Genomic DNA, 13,071 nt, shown 5'->3' with positions numbered 1-13,071 from the left:
TGGCGAAGAGGAATCGGTGGAGTAGATGTAAGTCACGACGATCGAACCACTATAACTCGGTTTTCATTTACTTCTTGCAATTTATATTTACTATAAACTACTCTTCTTTACTTGCTTTACATCTACTATACTGTTTCGTATGTTTTCAAGTTAAGTTACAAATAGTATGTTAAAAAAAAAAGCTAACTAATTTAGCTAATAATAATTTTGATATATCATCGTAATTTTGATCAGCCGTATCAAATGAAAACTTGCATACTTTATGATCAATCAAAGATAACCACACAAAGAGAATTTGGGTGCAGAAGCTGATTGAATTGGAAAGGGGCATCATTCTCTCTCAGTCTCATTAAACCAAAGTTAGAATCTTACAAGCAGTAGTCAGCAAGCAAAAATTTTGCTGGCAAGTCAGAAGAAAGACAGCAGAGATCACATACAAAAGTCAATTCATAACAGTATGTAGGGTTCGATTCTTCCTTCTTTATCTCTCAATCCTCCAATCCAACCGAGAACTACTTCAGAACAGGTTTCAGATTCTTCAAGCGGCAGTCCGAAATCCACACTTCTTCTCCAAACATGTTGGATACACTCTTGTTGTCCCCAAGAAATCTGCTCGGCAAACTCCAATCAATCCAAACCCAATCCACATCCATCACTGCTCTCTCAAGCCTCATTACCAATCAAGACCGTGCGAGGGAAAGAAGAAGGCACGTCTGTCTTATTGCATTCAACTCCGTGTTTGCAGATTTAGCATCACCTCTGTACACTTGCAGCTCTTTCACCGATCGCTTCTGCAGCTACGAGGAAGGCAGCTGAAGTGGGCTCAGTGCGTACACCGGCGGCAGCGAGAGGGAGTAACAGTAGTCTTCGTCGTGATGGAAAGGGGCGTCGGAATTGGCGAGCGGGGCGCGGCACAAGGGGCAGGTGCACTGCCCGTGCGCCAACCACCGGTCGACGCACTGCCGGTGGAAGACGTGGCGGCAATTGACCATCCGCCGGACCTCATCGGCGCCCTCGAACTCATAGAGGCAGACGGCGCAGCCCTCGGGCAAGCACTGGCCGCCGTCCTGCTCGGCGAGTAGGTCCTCGAACTGGACCACCGGCAAGCTCTCCTGGATCACCTCAGCTGCAAGCAAGTGAAGACTGGTTTGGTGGTGGTGGTGGTGGTGGTGGCGGTGCATGTCTGCGTCATGCCACTGGGTTTCAGACTCTAGCAGGCTGCCGAGGCCGAGGGAGTAGAAGACCAAGTTGATGAGCCTTCTGAGGTGGGCCAAGAGGAAGAACAGGGGGAGGAAGAGCTTAGGGAGCTCAGGGTAGCCAACGGGGAACCCCATTTCAGAGCTGAGGAAGCCAAAGTGTATGCAGTGGAAGAGGTCGGGAACAGAGGCTGAGGTATATAGAGATGGAACTTGGAAGAGCTCGGGGAGATGTCAATGCCCTCAAGCAAAGGTGGGAGCAAAGCTGCAAAAGAATCTACAGCTAATAGGGGCTTAGTGGGGTTGGGGGGGTGGGGGGGCGGGGCGGGGCGTTGCAGAGGGGCTGCACTTGCCTTCTTTTCCTCCTCCCTGTGGCTGTGTCTGGGAAAAAGCTGGTGGATTGGTCTTTTTATACAGGGAGGAGAGGGAGCTGAGGCTGTCCCCCATCCCCTTGTGGACATGTGATTTTTTATCTCTCGGAATGCATTGGTGCGAGCGATGAGCTTTTTTGGAGCTGTAAATTATGCTCGTCCTTCCATTTCTCCCTATTTCTGTATGTCTTCTTTTCTTGTTTCTGCAACTGTTCAGAGATTGACTGACTCTCATCTTTGCCATGGGGGATCAAATGCGATCGACTCTCATCTCTTGCATCTCTCACGGTTCATTGTGTGCTCTCCCCGGTAGCAGGACGAGTTCTCACACTCGATCTGTCCTTCGCGGTCGTGATGAGCAAAAGCTGATGACCATGATCTGTCTACCACGTTCCTCCATCAGCAGTGCTTCTGCTTTAGGTACAGTTGATGGAGTCAAAGGTGGAGGAAGACTAGCAGTACTGATGGCAGCAGCAACGAGAGAGCTGTGCAGCGAGATGCATGCATTACATGAAAACGACGGGGTGCCGGCCAGACCAATCCAACATCAGTCCGTAACGCATCCCACCACTGGATGAGGGGCGCTGCATGCGTCGGCAGGTGGTGGTGGTGGTGGTGGACATGGGGGAGACAGGAGTTACTAGTCTTTGTTCTGGATTGGGGAGTGGAGACATCGCGCCACTTGCTCCTCCTTTGTCTTTTGCCACCGTCGGCCAATAAAGCAGCAGCCACGGCGCCCGGAAGCGGACGAGCTGTCTCCCCCTCCCGCCTGTCCCATGCATGCCAAAGTCCAAAGCACGGTCCCCCGCGAGTGAAGGTGACGATGAACTCAACACGCAGCGCCTGTCCCACCACAAGTTTCCTTTACGAATTGGCTCGCTTTTGATGCCCCATGCATGGTCACTGCAGCTTTGTCTTTTGGAATAAGTACAAGCGAGGCGGAATGGTCCCAACGAGGAAGAAGGAATGAGAATACATCATCAAATCTCTCTCAAATGCTGAGATTATTATTCTCCCCAATTCGTTCACCTTGTCCGCGACCACCATACATTCTCGATGGCATATCCAAATCTACGACTTCTACTCGTGTGTTCCACTAGATGGGATCAATCTGATCCACACTCACACCACCAATGTCGGATTGTTCTTGACATAAGATAGATGGTCATCCGAGAAATCAAACTACTCTTAGTTATCTATCTCATCACACAGCTTAGAGAGTGTTTCTGTGGAGGTTGACTTTGACTCGATTCCTAAAACCGGTGTATATATATATATATATATATATATATATATATATATATATATATATATATATATATATATATCTTTGTGCCTGATTTCAGAGTGTGATTGATGTTTGATCATTCAGATTCAAAGCATGATGAGATATCGTTTGATGACAAAATGGAAATAACAACACAAAAGGGGGATAACATCAAGTTGGGTCTTGGGATTAAAAGCTGAATACTTGCAACCATGGACCATGGACATATGACCTATCATTGCAATCATTGTGTGCTTGTGGTTTGAAGGCTGTAAAGTACTATTCTAATCCATTGGTTGTCAAAGCTGCATTGGTTCCAAGTGAATGGGCTTGAAATTATGACCCACATCTTGCAAAAAGGTTGTAAAGAGAGAAAGTGATATTCCGATATAAGGAGAGGAGGAAAACAAATTCTTCATAAACCATATTAATTTTTGACTTTACTGAACTCTATCTAATTAAGTTGTACTGTGATTGATATCTTCTCTCTTCAATCTCTCTCTTAGCCATATGAGACTATTTTCTGACTTATCTAATATATATATATTTTTAAAGCACTTTAACTAAAACAATAAAAAGAAAACATGGGGAGGGGGACATACATATTTCTGGGCAGAAGGTGACATTAGGTGTATAAAGATGGGAGGAGTTGAGAGAAGATACATGAAAGAAGGGACAGAAGGAAGAAGGCAAGTTAGGGTTCATTTGTCTCTTGTTTCCTAGTGGTTGGATGTTGCTCTAATGGTTGGCTATATATTTTTTTATGGCTTTCCACTGCCTTACATGCTTGGATGCATTGCTAAAGTGCCAAAATATGAAGAGGAGAGAGAGAGAGAGAGAGAGAAAAGATGGGAATCGTTCCAACTTCTTTCTGACTTCTGAAAGACACATACAATCCAATCAAAAGAAAGTAAAACACAAAACAGAAAGAAATGGATTCAAATAAGGGATATTGTAATGCTTAAAAAATATCTCTCATAACGGGAGAAGGTCGCTAGAAAATAATTTGAGTGCTCTAATGATTTCTCTTAAGTGGATCTAGAAAGAATGTGATATAAGGCGAGAGAAATATTTTGGAAGATGATATATCGGATAAATACTGATTCACTTAAGATAACTTACGAGCTACTTTTTTTCATGAATATACATAAAAAATTTTTGAACTATAAAATTTGATAGAAAATTATGATATACGTAAATATGAAAGAATAACTTTGAATTCCTTATATATTCTAAACCTTGATTATGTGCATTATGGATTGATAACTCTGGTAGACAATCATGTGCATTCCTTACATGTAGGCATCTAGAAGGCTCCTAACGTGATGACAACATTATCGTTTCCCTCTTTTGGACGATCACTTAAATCTTCTATCATTGACTTCCTTATAAAATCTCTCAGATATTTCAGTTGCAATTTAAGATTGACATTTATGATAGAAGCTTGCGAAGACATAACTGAAAATCACCATACAAGAAAATATGGAATGACAACTATATATTCCTTAAATGTTCTAACCCTCAATCAATTTATGATTTGAGGATTAATCATAAATATAAGTGCATGATTTGAATGAATTTTCCCATATAACATGCATAAATATGTATTACCTCAATGAGATCATCCTTTTCACAATAAATACTTCATGACATCATAGCCTTCTTGCTTCAAGCAATGCTCCCTTTTCCTTACTCTCTCTTCGTCTACCTTGCTGTGACTGTTGTTCCTCTTCCACACCTACTCTGTTGTTACTTTATAACTCTTTCTACTTTCAAATTCTACCGTTACACTGAAGATAAAGACATGTGACTCCACCTTACCAATCTCCTAGCGCAATCTGCTCTACAATAAATTTTTTGCTCGGTGGGAATTCCCTTTGCTCTTTCCTACTACTCAGCATTTTTATCGGTGTCCTTATCACCTTCTCGTCAACTATTGAACTCACTAGTACCTCGGATCCACAATCGACCTCTCGATGATAGTCCATTGCTTATCACCATCTTTTTAACTACACCATCAGCACTCGCAATCGAGAGGAAAGAATGAAAGAGATCACCTTCTTTTGCACATCTCAGATCTAATTTCTTTCATCAGATTAGATCTTCTCATGTGCACTTCTTATATCTGATCTCCTTCAACAGATTATATCTTCGCCATCTGTGTATTCAAACTAGACTATCAATTGGTTCTGGATTTCTCTTATTGGATCATAATATTTCCTCAACATGTCTTTCTCCTCTACATTTAATGCTCTAATTATTGTTTACTTAAAAAATAATAGTTTATCTCAATCTACAAGACTTTTATATATTAATGTAGCAATTCTAATCCCCTTTAAGTTCTCCGGTGACAATTATGTATTTTGATGAGTACAATTAACCAATCTCTTCTTTAGATATAATCCATTGGGCTACATACTCTCTTAGTTGCCCACTAGAAAAAAAATCTGAATATCAGGAAAACCTATCCTAATGGCAAATCTTTATTAGAAGTTCTAGTTACAATAGAATTATCTTATTCTACAAGTCATTCAAACCTTAATTACCGGCTCCATAACACTATTAATCTTTTCATGTGACACTACGATAGAAGTATGATCCAAGTTATAAACTACACTTGCTAATTGCTCTCGCACTCATATGCTAAATTTTTTATCTACTTCGACAAAAACAACATAAGAGGGAGATACTATTGCTAATAATACATAAAATGTAAAAGTTATTATATTTGATTTGACTTTAATAGGTTATCCCCTGAGTAATGAAGAAGTCATCGTTCATACTCTCAATGGCTTAGGAGATAAATATAAAGAATTGATGATAGCAATTCGGGCATATAACTCAATAATAGTACAACTAGTTGATGAAAGCTCAATCTTGTGTTTCTACAAGAGACAAAAGCTCAATTAGACATTATCATGATAGATCATTATCATAATCTATCATGATAATGCTTGTATCATGGGATCTTCCATCCCACATGATTGAGATTATTTTTGTCATCGGAAAATAATAATTAGAGCATCAGATGTAAAGGAGGAAGACGAGACCTGCTATCAAAGTTCAATTCAACTAGAAAAGATAATCAAAGCAATAAAAACTTCAATAAAGGACTGAACAATATGCCTTCTAGAAACATGAATAATATACAAAGCCATCATCCTCTATTACACTATCAACTCTCCAACTATTATAGAAACTTTAACTCAAACAACTCAAAAAATAATTTCAATTATAACTATTAGTAGTTCTAGTGTTCCAACACTAGTAATCAGTAAAAAATCATCTGTCATCTTTGTGACAAAATTGGACACACATCAAAAGTCTGTCAATCTTAATCCATTCCTACTATTATACCTAATTGGCCTCAAGCAAACATTATGACTACTCTGATTGCTTATCTAAACAATTTGAAATCATTTATACTAATGTCTAGGGCCCTGTCCCAACCATTTTTTTTGATAATTTCATATTTTATATCATTTTTATAGATTATCTTACTAAATATATATGATTATATCCTTTTCAATATAAATTTGAAGCACTATAATATTTACTTATTTTTGAAAGCTGATTGAGAACTTCTTTCAATCTATCATTAAAATATTTTACTCTGATGGAGGAGATAAATATTTTGCTCTGATTGAGAACTTCTCATGTGCACTTCTTATATCTGATCTCCTTCAATAGATTATATCTTCGCCATCTGTGTATTCAAACTAGACTATCAATTGGTTCTGTATTTCTCTTATTGGATCATAATATTTTCTTAGTATGTCTTTCTCCTTTACATTTAATGCTCTAATTATTATTTACTTAAGAAATAATAGTTCATCTCAACCTATAAGACTTTTATATATTAATGTTACAATTCTAATCCCCATTAAGTTCTCTGGTGATAATTATATATTTTGATAAGTACAATTAACCAATCTCTCTTTAGATATGATCCATTGGGCTACATCGATGACTCTGTTAGTTGTCCACTAGAAAAAAAATCTGAATATCAATAAAACCTATCTCAATGGCAAATCTTTATTAGAAGTTCTGATTACAATAAGATTATCTTATTCTACAAGCCATCCAAACCTTAGTTACTAGCTCCATAGCACCATTAATCTTTTCATGTAACACTATGATAGAAGTATGATCCAAGTTATAAACTACACTTGCTAATCGCTCTCATACTCATATGCTAAATCTTTTATCTACTCTGATAAAATTAATATAAGAGGGAGATATTATTACTAATGATATATAAAATCTAAAAGCTATTATATATGATTTGACTTTAATAGGTTATCCCTTGAGCAATGAAGAAGTCATCGTTCATACTCTTAATGGATGATAGCAATTCAGGCATATAATTCAATAATAGTACAACTAGTTGATGAAAGCTCAATCTTGTGTTTCTATAAGAGCCAAAAACTCAATTAGATATTATCATGATCTATCATGATAATGCCTGTATCATGGAATCTTCTGTCCTACATGATTCATATTATCTTTATCGAAAATAATAATTGGAGCATCAAATGTAAAGGAGGAAGACGAGATTCAATTCAACCAGAAAAATAATTAAAGCAATAAAAACTCCAATAAAGGACTGAATAATATGCCTTCTAGAAACATTGATAATATACAGAGCCATCATCCTCTATTACACTATCAACTCTCCAACTATAATAGCAACTTCAACTCAAACAATTTAAGAAATAACTTCAACTATAATTATTAGTAGTTCTAGTGTTCCAACACTAGTAATCAGTAAAAAATCATTTGTCATCTTTGTGACAAAATTGGACACACATCAAAAGTCTGTCAATCTCAACCCAATCCTACTGACAAAATTGGACACACATCACATGACGACGTACTCTAAAACAAATATCTTCAAATCATATCAAATACTTAATCTTTATTCTACCATAAGCTCTCCACCTAAGCTTATTAAACCCATAACCATCACCCAAACCCAAAAATCTTCATACTAGTGCAAAATCATGTGTGGAGAATATGATGCCCTATTCCATAATGCCACATAGACCTTTACATCATCTCATCTCACATAAAATATCATCGGATATAAGTGGATCATTCGAATTAACGAAACCTAGATAGATCTATTGCTAGATAGAAAGCATGTTTACTGGATAAAAGATTTTATCAACAATTAAGTATTGATTTCACAAAGATCTTTAGTTTAATTATTAAACTGATGACTATTCGACTCATCTTGAGCTTAACTATCACTCTGACATATACGATAATTAAATATTAATAATGCTTTCTTATATGGGACCTTAACTAAAGATATCTCTATGTCGCAATCCCATGACTTCATCAACCCTTAGTATTAAGATCATGTTTGTAAACTATAAATAACTATTTACTCACTTCGCTAAGCTCCAAATGCATATCGATCTTGGCTTATGTTTTATGTCAGTCGACTTCGTCAACTCTTAGCCTAACACCTCCTTATTCCTATACCAACAAAAGGGATATATTATATATCTACTGGTCTATGTAGATGACATTATTATCATAGAGAATAATTCCATAGAGATCAAACAATTTCTTAAGCACTTGATATATCGATTCTCCATCAAAGACTTAGTAACCTTAACTTACTTTCTGGGAGTGAAAGTAATATTCATATCTTATAGACTTTTTCTATCTTAAAAGAAGTATATTCAAGATTTATTATCAAAGACAAATATACAGAATGCCAAAAAGGTCACCACCCTACTCTCCAAAACCGACTCACTCAAATTATATGATGACAGCCTTACTACAGATCCCACATAGTACAGATAAGTACTTAGTTTCTTACAGTATTTATCTCTCACACGTATATATATATTATTTATAGTTAATAAATTCTCAAAATTCATGCATCGACTCTTCATTGCGTATTGGTTTGCATTAAAACGTGTTCTACAATATCTTAAAGGGACTCTCAATCATGAACTTCTACTTCATAAACATTCATCACTTCATCTTCATGCCTTCATCGATGCTAATTAGGTAGAAAATATAATGTTGGGAAATCTAGGGATGACATCACATGCGCAGCAAAAAAATAAAATGAAAAATCTCAGATTTCCAAAAAAAGATTTTATCGTCGTGTGAAGATTGATACACAAAAATCGTAAAATCAAAAGCTGTACGTATAAGATAGATATGTTTTACTTAAGGAGATTGTATATCATTGAAATCTTATATATCTATGGGAGATGATGAAGTAGGTCAATTGTCCTCCTTTCTAGTAATGATCCACACGGTAGGAGTTACGAAGGCGCTTCTTGAATCACTGTCCAAATCTCCACATATCCCAAATAGGAGCTACTGGCTTAGGAAAAGAAGGGGAGAGGAGAATAGGAGGTGGCAGAAAAAAAAACCTAGCCTATGGTCCTTTGGTTCTCTCCTATTTATAGATATCCCTTGTCAACTTAACCCTAATGAATTCTGCCCTATTGGGTATTGGATCTCCATCCAACTACCCAAATCTCTTCTATTAGTGGATATATACCCAATAATCTCTCATTGTCTCTTATTGGATCTCATTCATATGATCCAATAATTCAGGGGTTTATTGGATATCCAATAAGATAAGGGCTTCAACAGATATCTCTTATCCGAACCTCTACTTGTCGCAATACTTACCATATGTGTGTGACCCTTTAAGCCCAATATTGAGTTAATTGTGAGTCATATATGTCAGAACTCCTTGTGCCTCAATGAATCATTATCTCTATAATAATTCACTCGACTCATCGACTACGAACGTACAAGGCCACTACGTCGCAGTCCCTAGACTATACAAGGGAATCCAATCTTTTGGACCTATCTGTTCTTAGTTACTGCAAATTTATAGTCCATCATCTATCTAATATCTCAAAGATTGTATATCGGGTATGGTGCTGTCAGACTCATACGGTTTCTACTCAAATCTCGCTTTAATCAGATTCTCCCGAAGAACTTTTTTTCTCTCAATCCGACTGACCCTGGCCAGGGATTTATCTGAGCAAAAACATATAGGATATTCCTCCATAACATTGAGAGCAGATGATCCTCTATCGACACTCGATAGCCATCATAAGGTTGACTACAACTCTTGACAACCGATTGTATTAGATCTGAAACTTCCAAGTCTATAAGTTTAGTATCAAAGAGTGGAATACTTATATATGACATCTTTAGTATCTTAAGTCTAAGGACTAAATACATCACTGGGATTACGAAATCGTTGTTTGACAATGAAACATCATCAACCATCTAGCATTTTGTGAGCGAATCAATTAGTGAACTCATTCTCCAATGAGCACCTGCATTGTATCCCTAGTATCCCCAGATGAGCAACTATGAGACTAATCACCTCCATTATATGAACGAATATATAGTACACCAGTATGTCCGGTCATCTCGATATCCCTCTTGAATAACCTATAAGTGAGACTATTTAAGGTCTATATTTAAAGGCGAATCGATCTCATTATCGCGAACTCATCATGATCCGATTCTCATTGCCTAGATCCATGGACATTACAAAAAATATGATAATAATAATAATAATAAGTAAAATGAGTTTGTGTCATATCACATGTGCCATCACTTACGAGATTAGCTTGTAGGACACTTATGACTAGCACACTAATGATAAAAATATTGGAAAATCTGATTAGAGCAACATAAGCGTAGCGGAAGAATATAAAATAAAATTCATAGATTTTCTAGAAAAAGTATTTCATTGTTGTGCGAAGATTGGTGCGCAAAACAAAATGCAAAAACGAAAACCGTGGGTATCAAGGGAGATTTGTTACCTATGAAGATCGTATATCCTTGAAAAATTCTAGATCTGTAGGAGTGGATGAAGGAGGTCAATTGTCTTCAATCTCTAGTAGTGATCCTATTAGTCACATGTGTCATGCAAGCCAATCACGTGAGTGATAATACGTGTGACATGACACACAATCTTTTTACTTATTATTATTATGATATTTTTTCACTTTATATTGCTTAATGCATAAATATATTATGATGTCCATTGTTCTATGCAATAAAAATCTGATCGTTATGAGATTATGATAATGAGATTGATTCATCTTTAAACATAGATCCTAAATAATCTTGGTCATAGGTTACTCGAGAGGGACATCGAGATAACCAGACAGACTGGTGTGCTCGTGTGGGAACACTAGGACTATAGTGCATGTGCTAATTGGAGAATGAGTTCACTGATTGATCCATTCACGAAATGTTGGATGGTTGATGATACCTTATTGTCAAACAATGATTCCGTCCTCCCAATGGTGTAGCTGGTCCTTAAACTTAAGATACCAAGGATGTCTAACATGAATACTCCACTATTTGATACTAGGCTTATAGGTGGAAGTTTCAGATCTAGTACAACTAGTGGTCGGGAGTGGCAACCAATCTTGGGAGGGCTATTAAGTATCGATAAAGGATCATTCGCTCTTGGTATCATGAAAGGAATATCTCATGTATTTTTGCTCAGACAAATCTTTGGCCAATGTTATTTAGATTAAAAGAGAAGAAATCATATGGGCCTGATAGCACCATGCTTGATGTACAATCTTTGAGATATTAGATAAATGAGAGACTATAGGTATATGATAATTAAGGACATATATGTCCAAATGATTGGATTCTTCTGTATTGTTTGAGGAATGAATTCTTTTGTATTGTTTGGACATGTAAGTCCAAATAAGAGACGATAAATACACGTAATCAATGAGTCGAATGAATTATTATAAAGATAATAATTCACTGAGTTAGAAAGAGTTATGATAGGTATAACTCATGGCTAACTCGATATTGGGCCTAGAGGGTGAACATATATGGTAGGTATTACGATAAGTAAAGTTTCAGATATGAGATATCCATCGGAGCCCCTATCTTATTGGATATCTATTAAACCTTAAATTATTGGATCCTATAGATGAGATCCAATAAGAACTAATAAGAGATTATTTAGTAGAGATCCACCTATCTTATTGGATATCTATTAAACCTTAAATTATTGGATCCTATAGATGAGATCCAATAAGAACTAATAAGAGATTATTTAGTAGAGATCCACTAATCTATTAGACTTAGGGTTGGATGGAGATTCAATACCCAATAGGGCATGATTCATTAGGGTTAAGTTGACAAGGGGCCTCTATAAATAGAAGAGAACCAAGGGACATAGGTTAGGCTTCTTGCCATGCTCTATTCTCCTCTCTCCTCTCTCCTTCTTCTCAGATAATAGGTGTGAAGATTTGGGCAGCAATTTGAAGAGCGTCTTCGCAGCCCCTAACGAGTGGATCACTACCAGAGAGGAGGACACTTGACCTCCTTTGTCCTCTACCACAGATCTGTAGGATTTCCGGGATATACGATCTCCTTTGGTAACACAACCATCTCACACGTGATTTTCAATTTTATAGAATTTTATACACCAATCTTTGCACGATGATGAAACCTTTTTATAAAAATATAAGATTTTGTTTTATGTTCTTCTGTTGCACATGTGATGTCACCCCTAGATTTTTCGTACAAATCCACATGGCAGATGCGATGAAGACGTTCCTCAAATCGCTGCACGATCTTCCTCTCCACATGCACCAAATGATCAAGAAGGGTCGACTTTTCTTGCTGTCCACACACCCTCAAATAGGGTTGTTGGTTGAGGAGAGGAGAGGGAGGAGAATAGGAGGGGGACTAAGAGATGACTAACCTATGCTATCTTTTGGCCTCTCGTATTTATAGAGGTTCTTACCACTTAACCCTAATGGATCCTACCATATTGGGTACTGGATCTCTATTTAATTACCTAAACCTCTTGGATTAGTGGATCTCTACCCAATAATTTCTCATTGGCTCTTATTGAATATTATCTATAAGATCCAATAATTCAAGGGTTTATTGGATATCCAATAAGATAGAGGCTCCAACGGATATCTCATAATCGAATCTCTATTGATCGCAATACTTACCATATGTGTATGATACTCTAGGCTCAATATCAAGCGGCTACGAGTCATACCTATTAAAACTTTTTATGACTCAATGAATTATCATATCCATGATCATTCACTCAATTTATACATGATAAGTCAGAAGGGGTGTAAATTTCAAATAGTTATTTTTGATGTTGAATCATGTTGAGTCGGTGCGGTCCGGTCCGGTCCGGTCCGGTCCGACGCCTAAACTATATAAAAGGGCAAACCAC

The 13,071-nt window shown here is 37.1% G+C and overlaps 1 protein-coding gene across 1 annotated transcript; it reads right to left on the bottom strand.

The window, feature by feature from the left end:
- Positions 1-312: 312 nt before the first annotated feature.
- Positions 313-1,894, bottom strand: LOC135597073 (brassinosteroid-responsive RING protein 1-like). The gene has a single exon (XM_065089523.1). It carries the CDS (start codon positions 1,332-1,334, stop codon positions 798-800), a length of 537 nt encoding a protein of 178 aa, XP_064945595.1. The 5' UTR covers positions 1,335-1,894; the 3' UTR covers positions 313-797.
- Between the last annotated feature and the right edge of the window lie 11,177 nt (positions 1,895-13,071).

Source organism: Musa acuminata, chromosome BXJ1-11 (assembly GCF_036884655.1).
Source record: "Musa acuminata AAA Group cultivar baxijiao chromosome BXJ1-11, Cavendish_Baxijiao_AAA, whole genome shotgun sequence".
NCBI lineage: Eukaryota > Viridiplantae > Streptophyta > Magnoliopsida > Zingiberales > Musaceae > Musa > Musa acuminata.
This window is presented reverse-complemented; position numbering and strand designations above follow the sequence as displayed.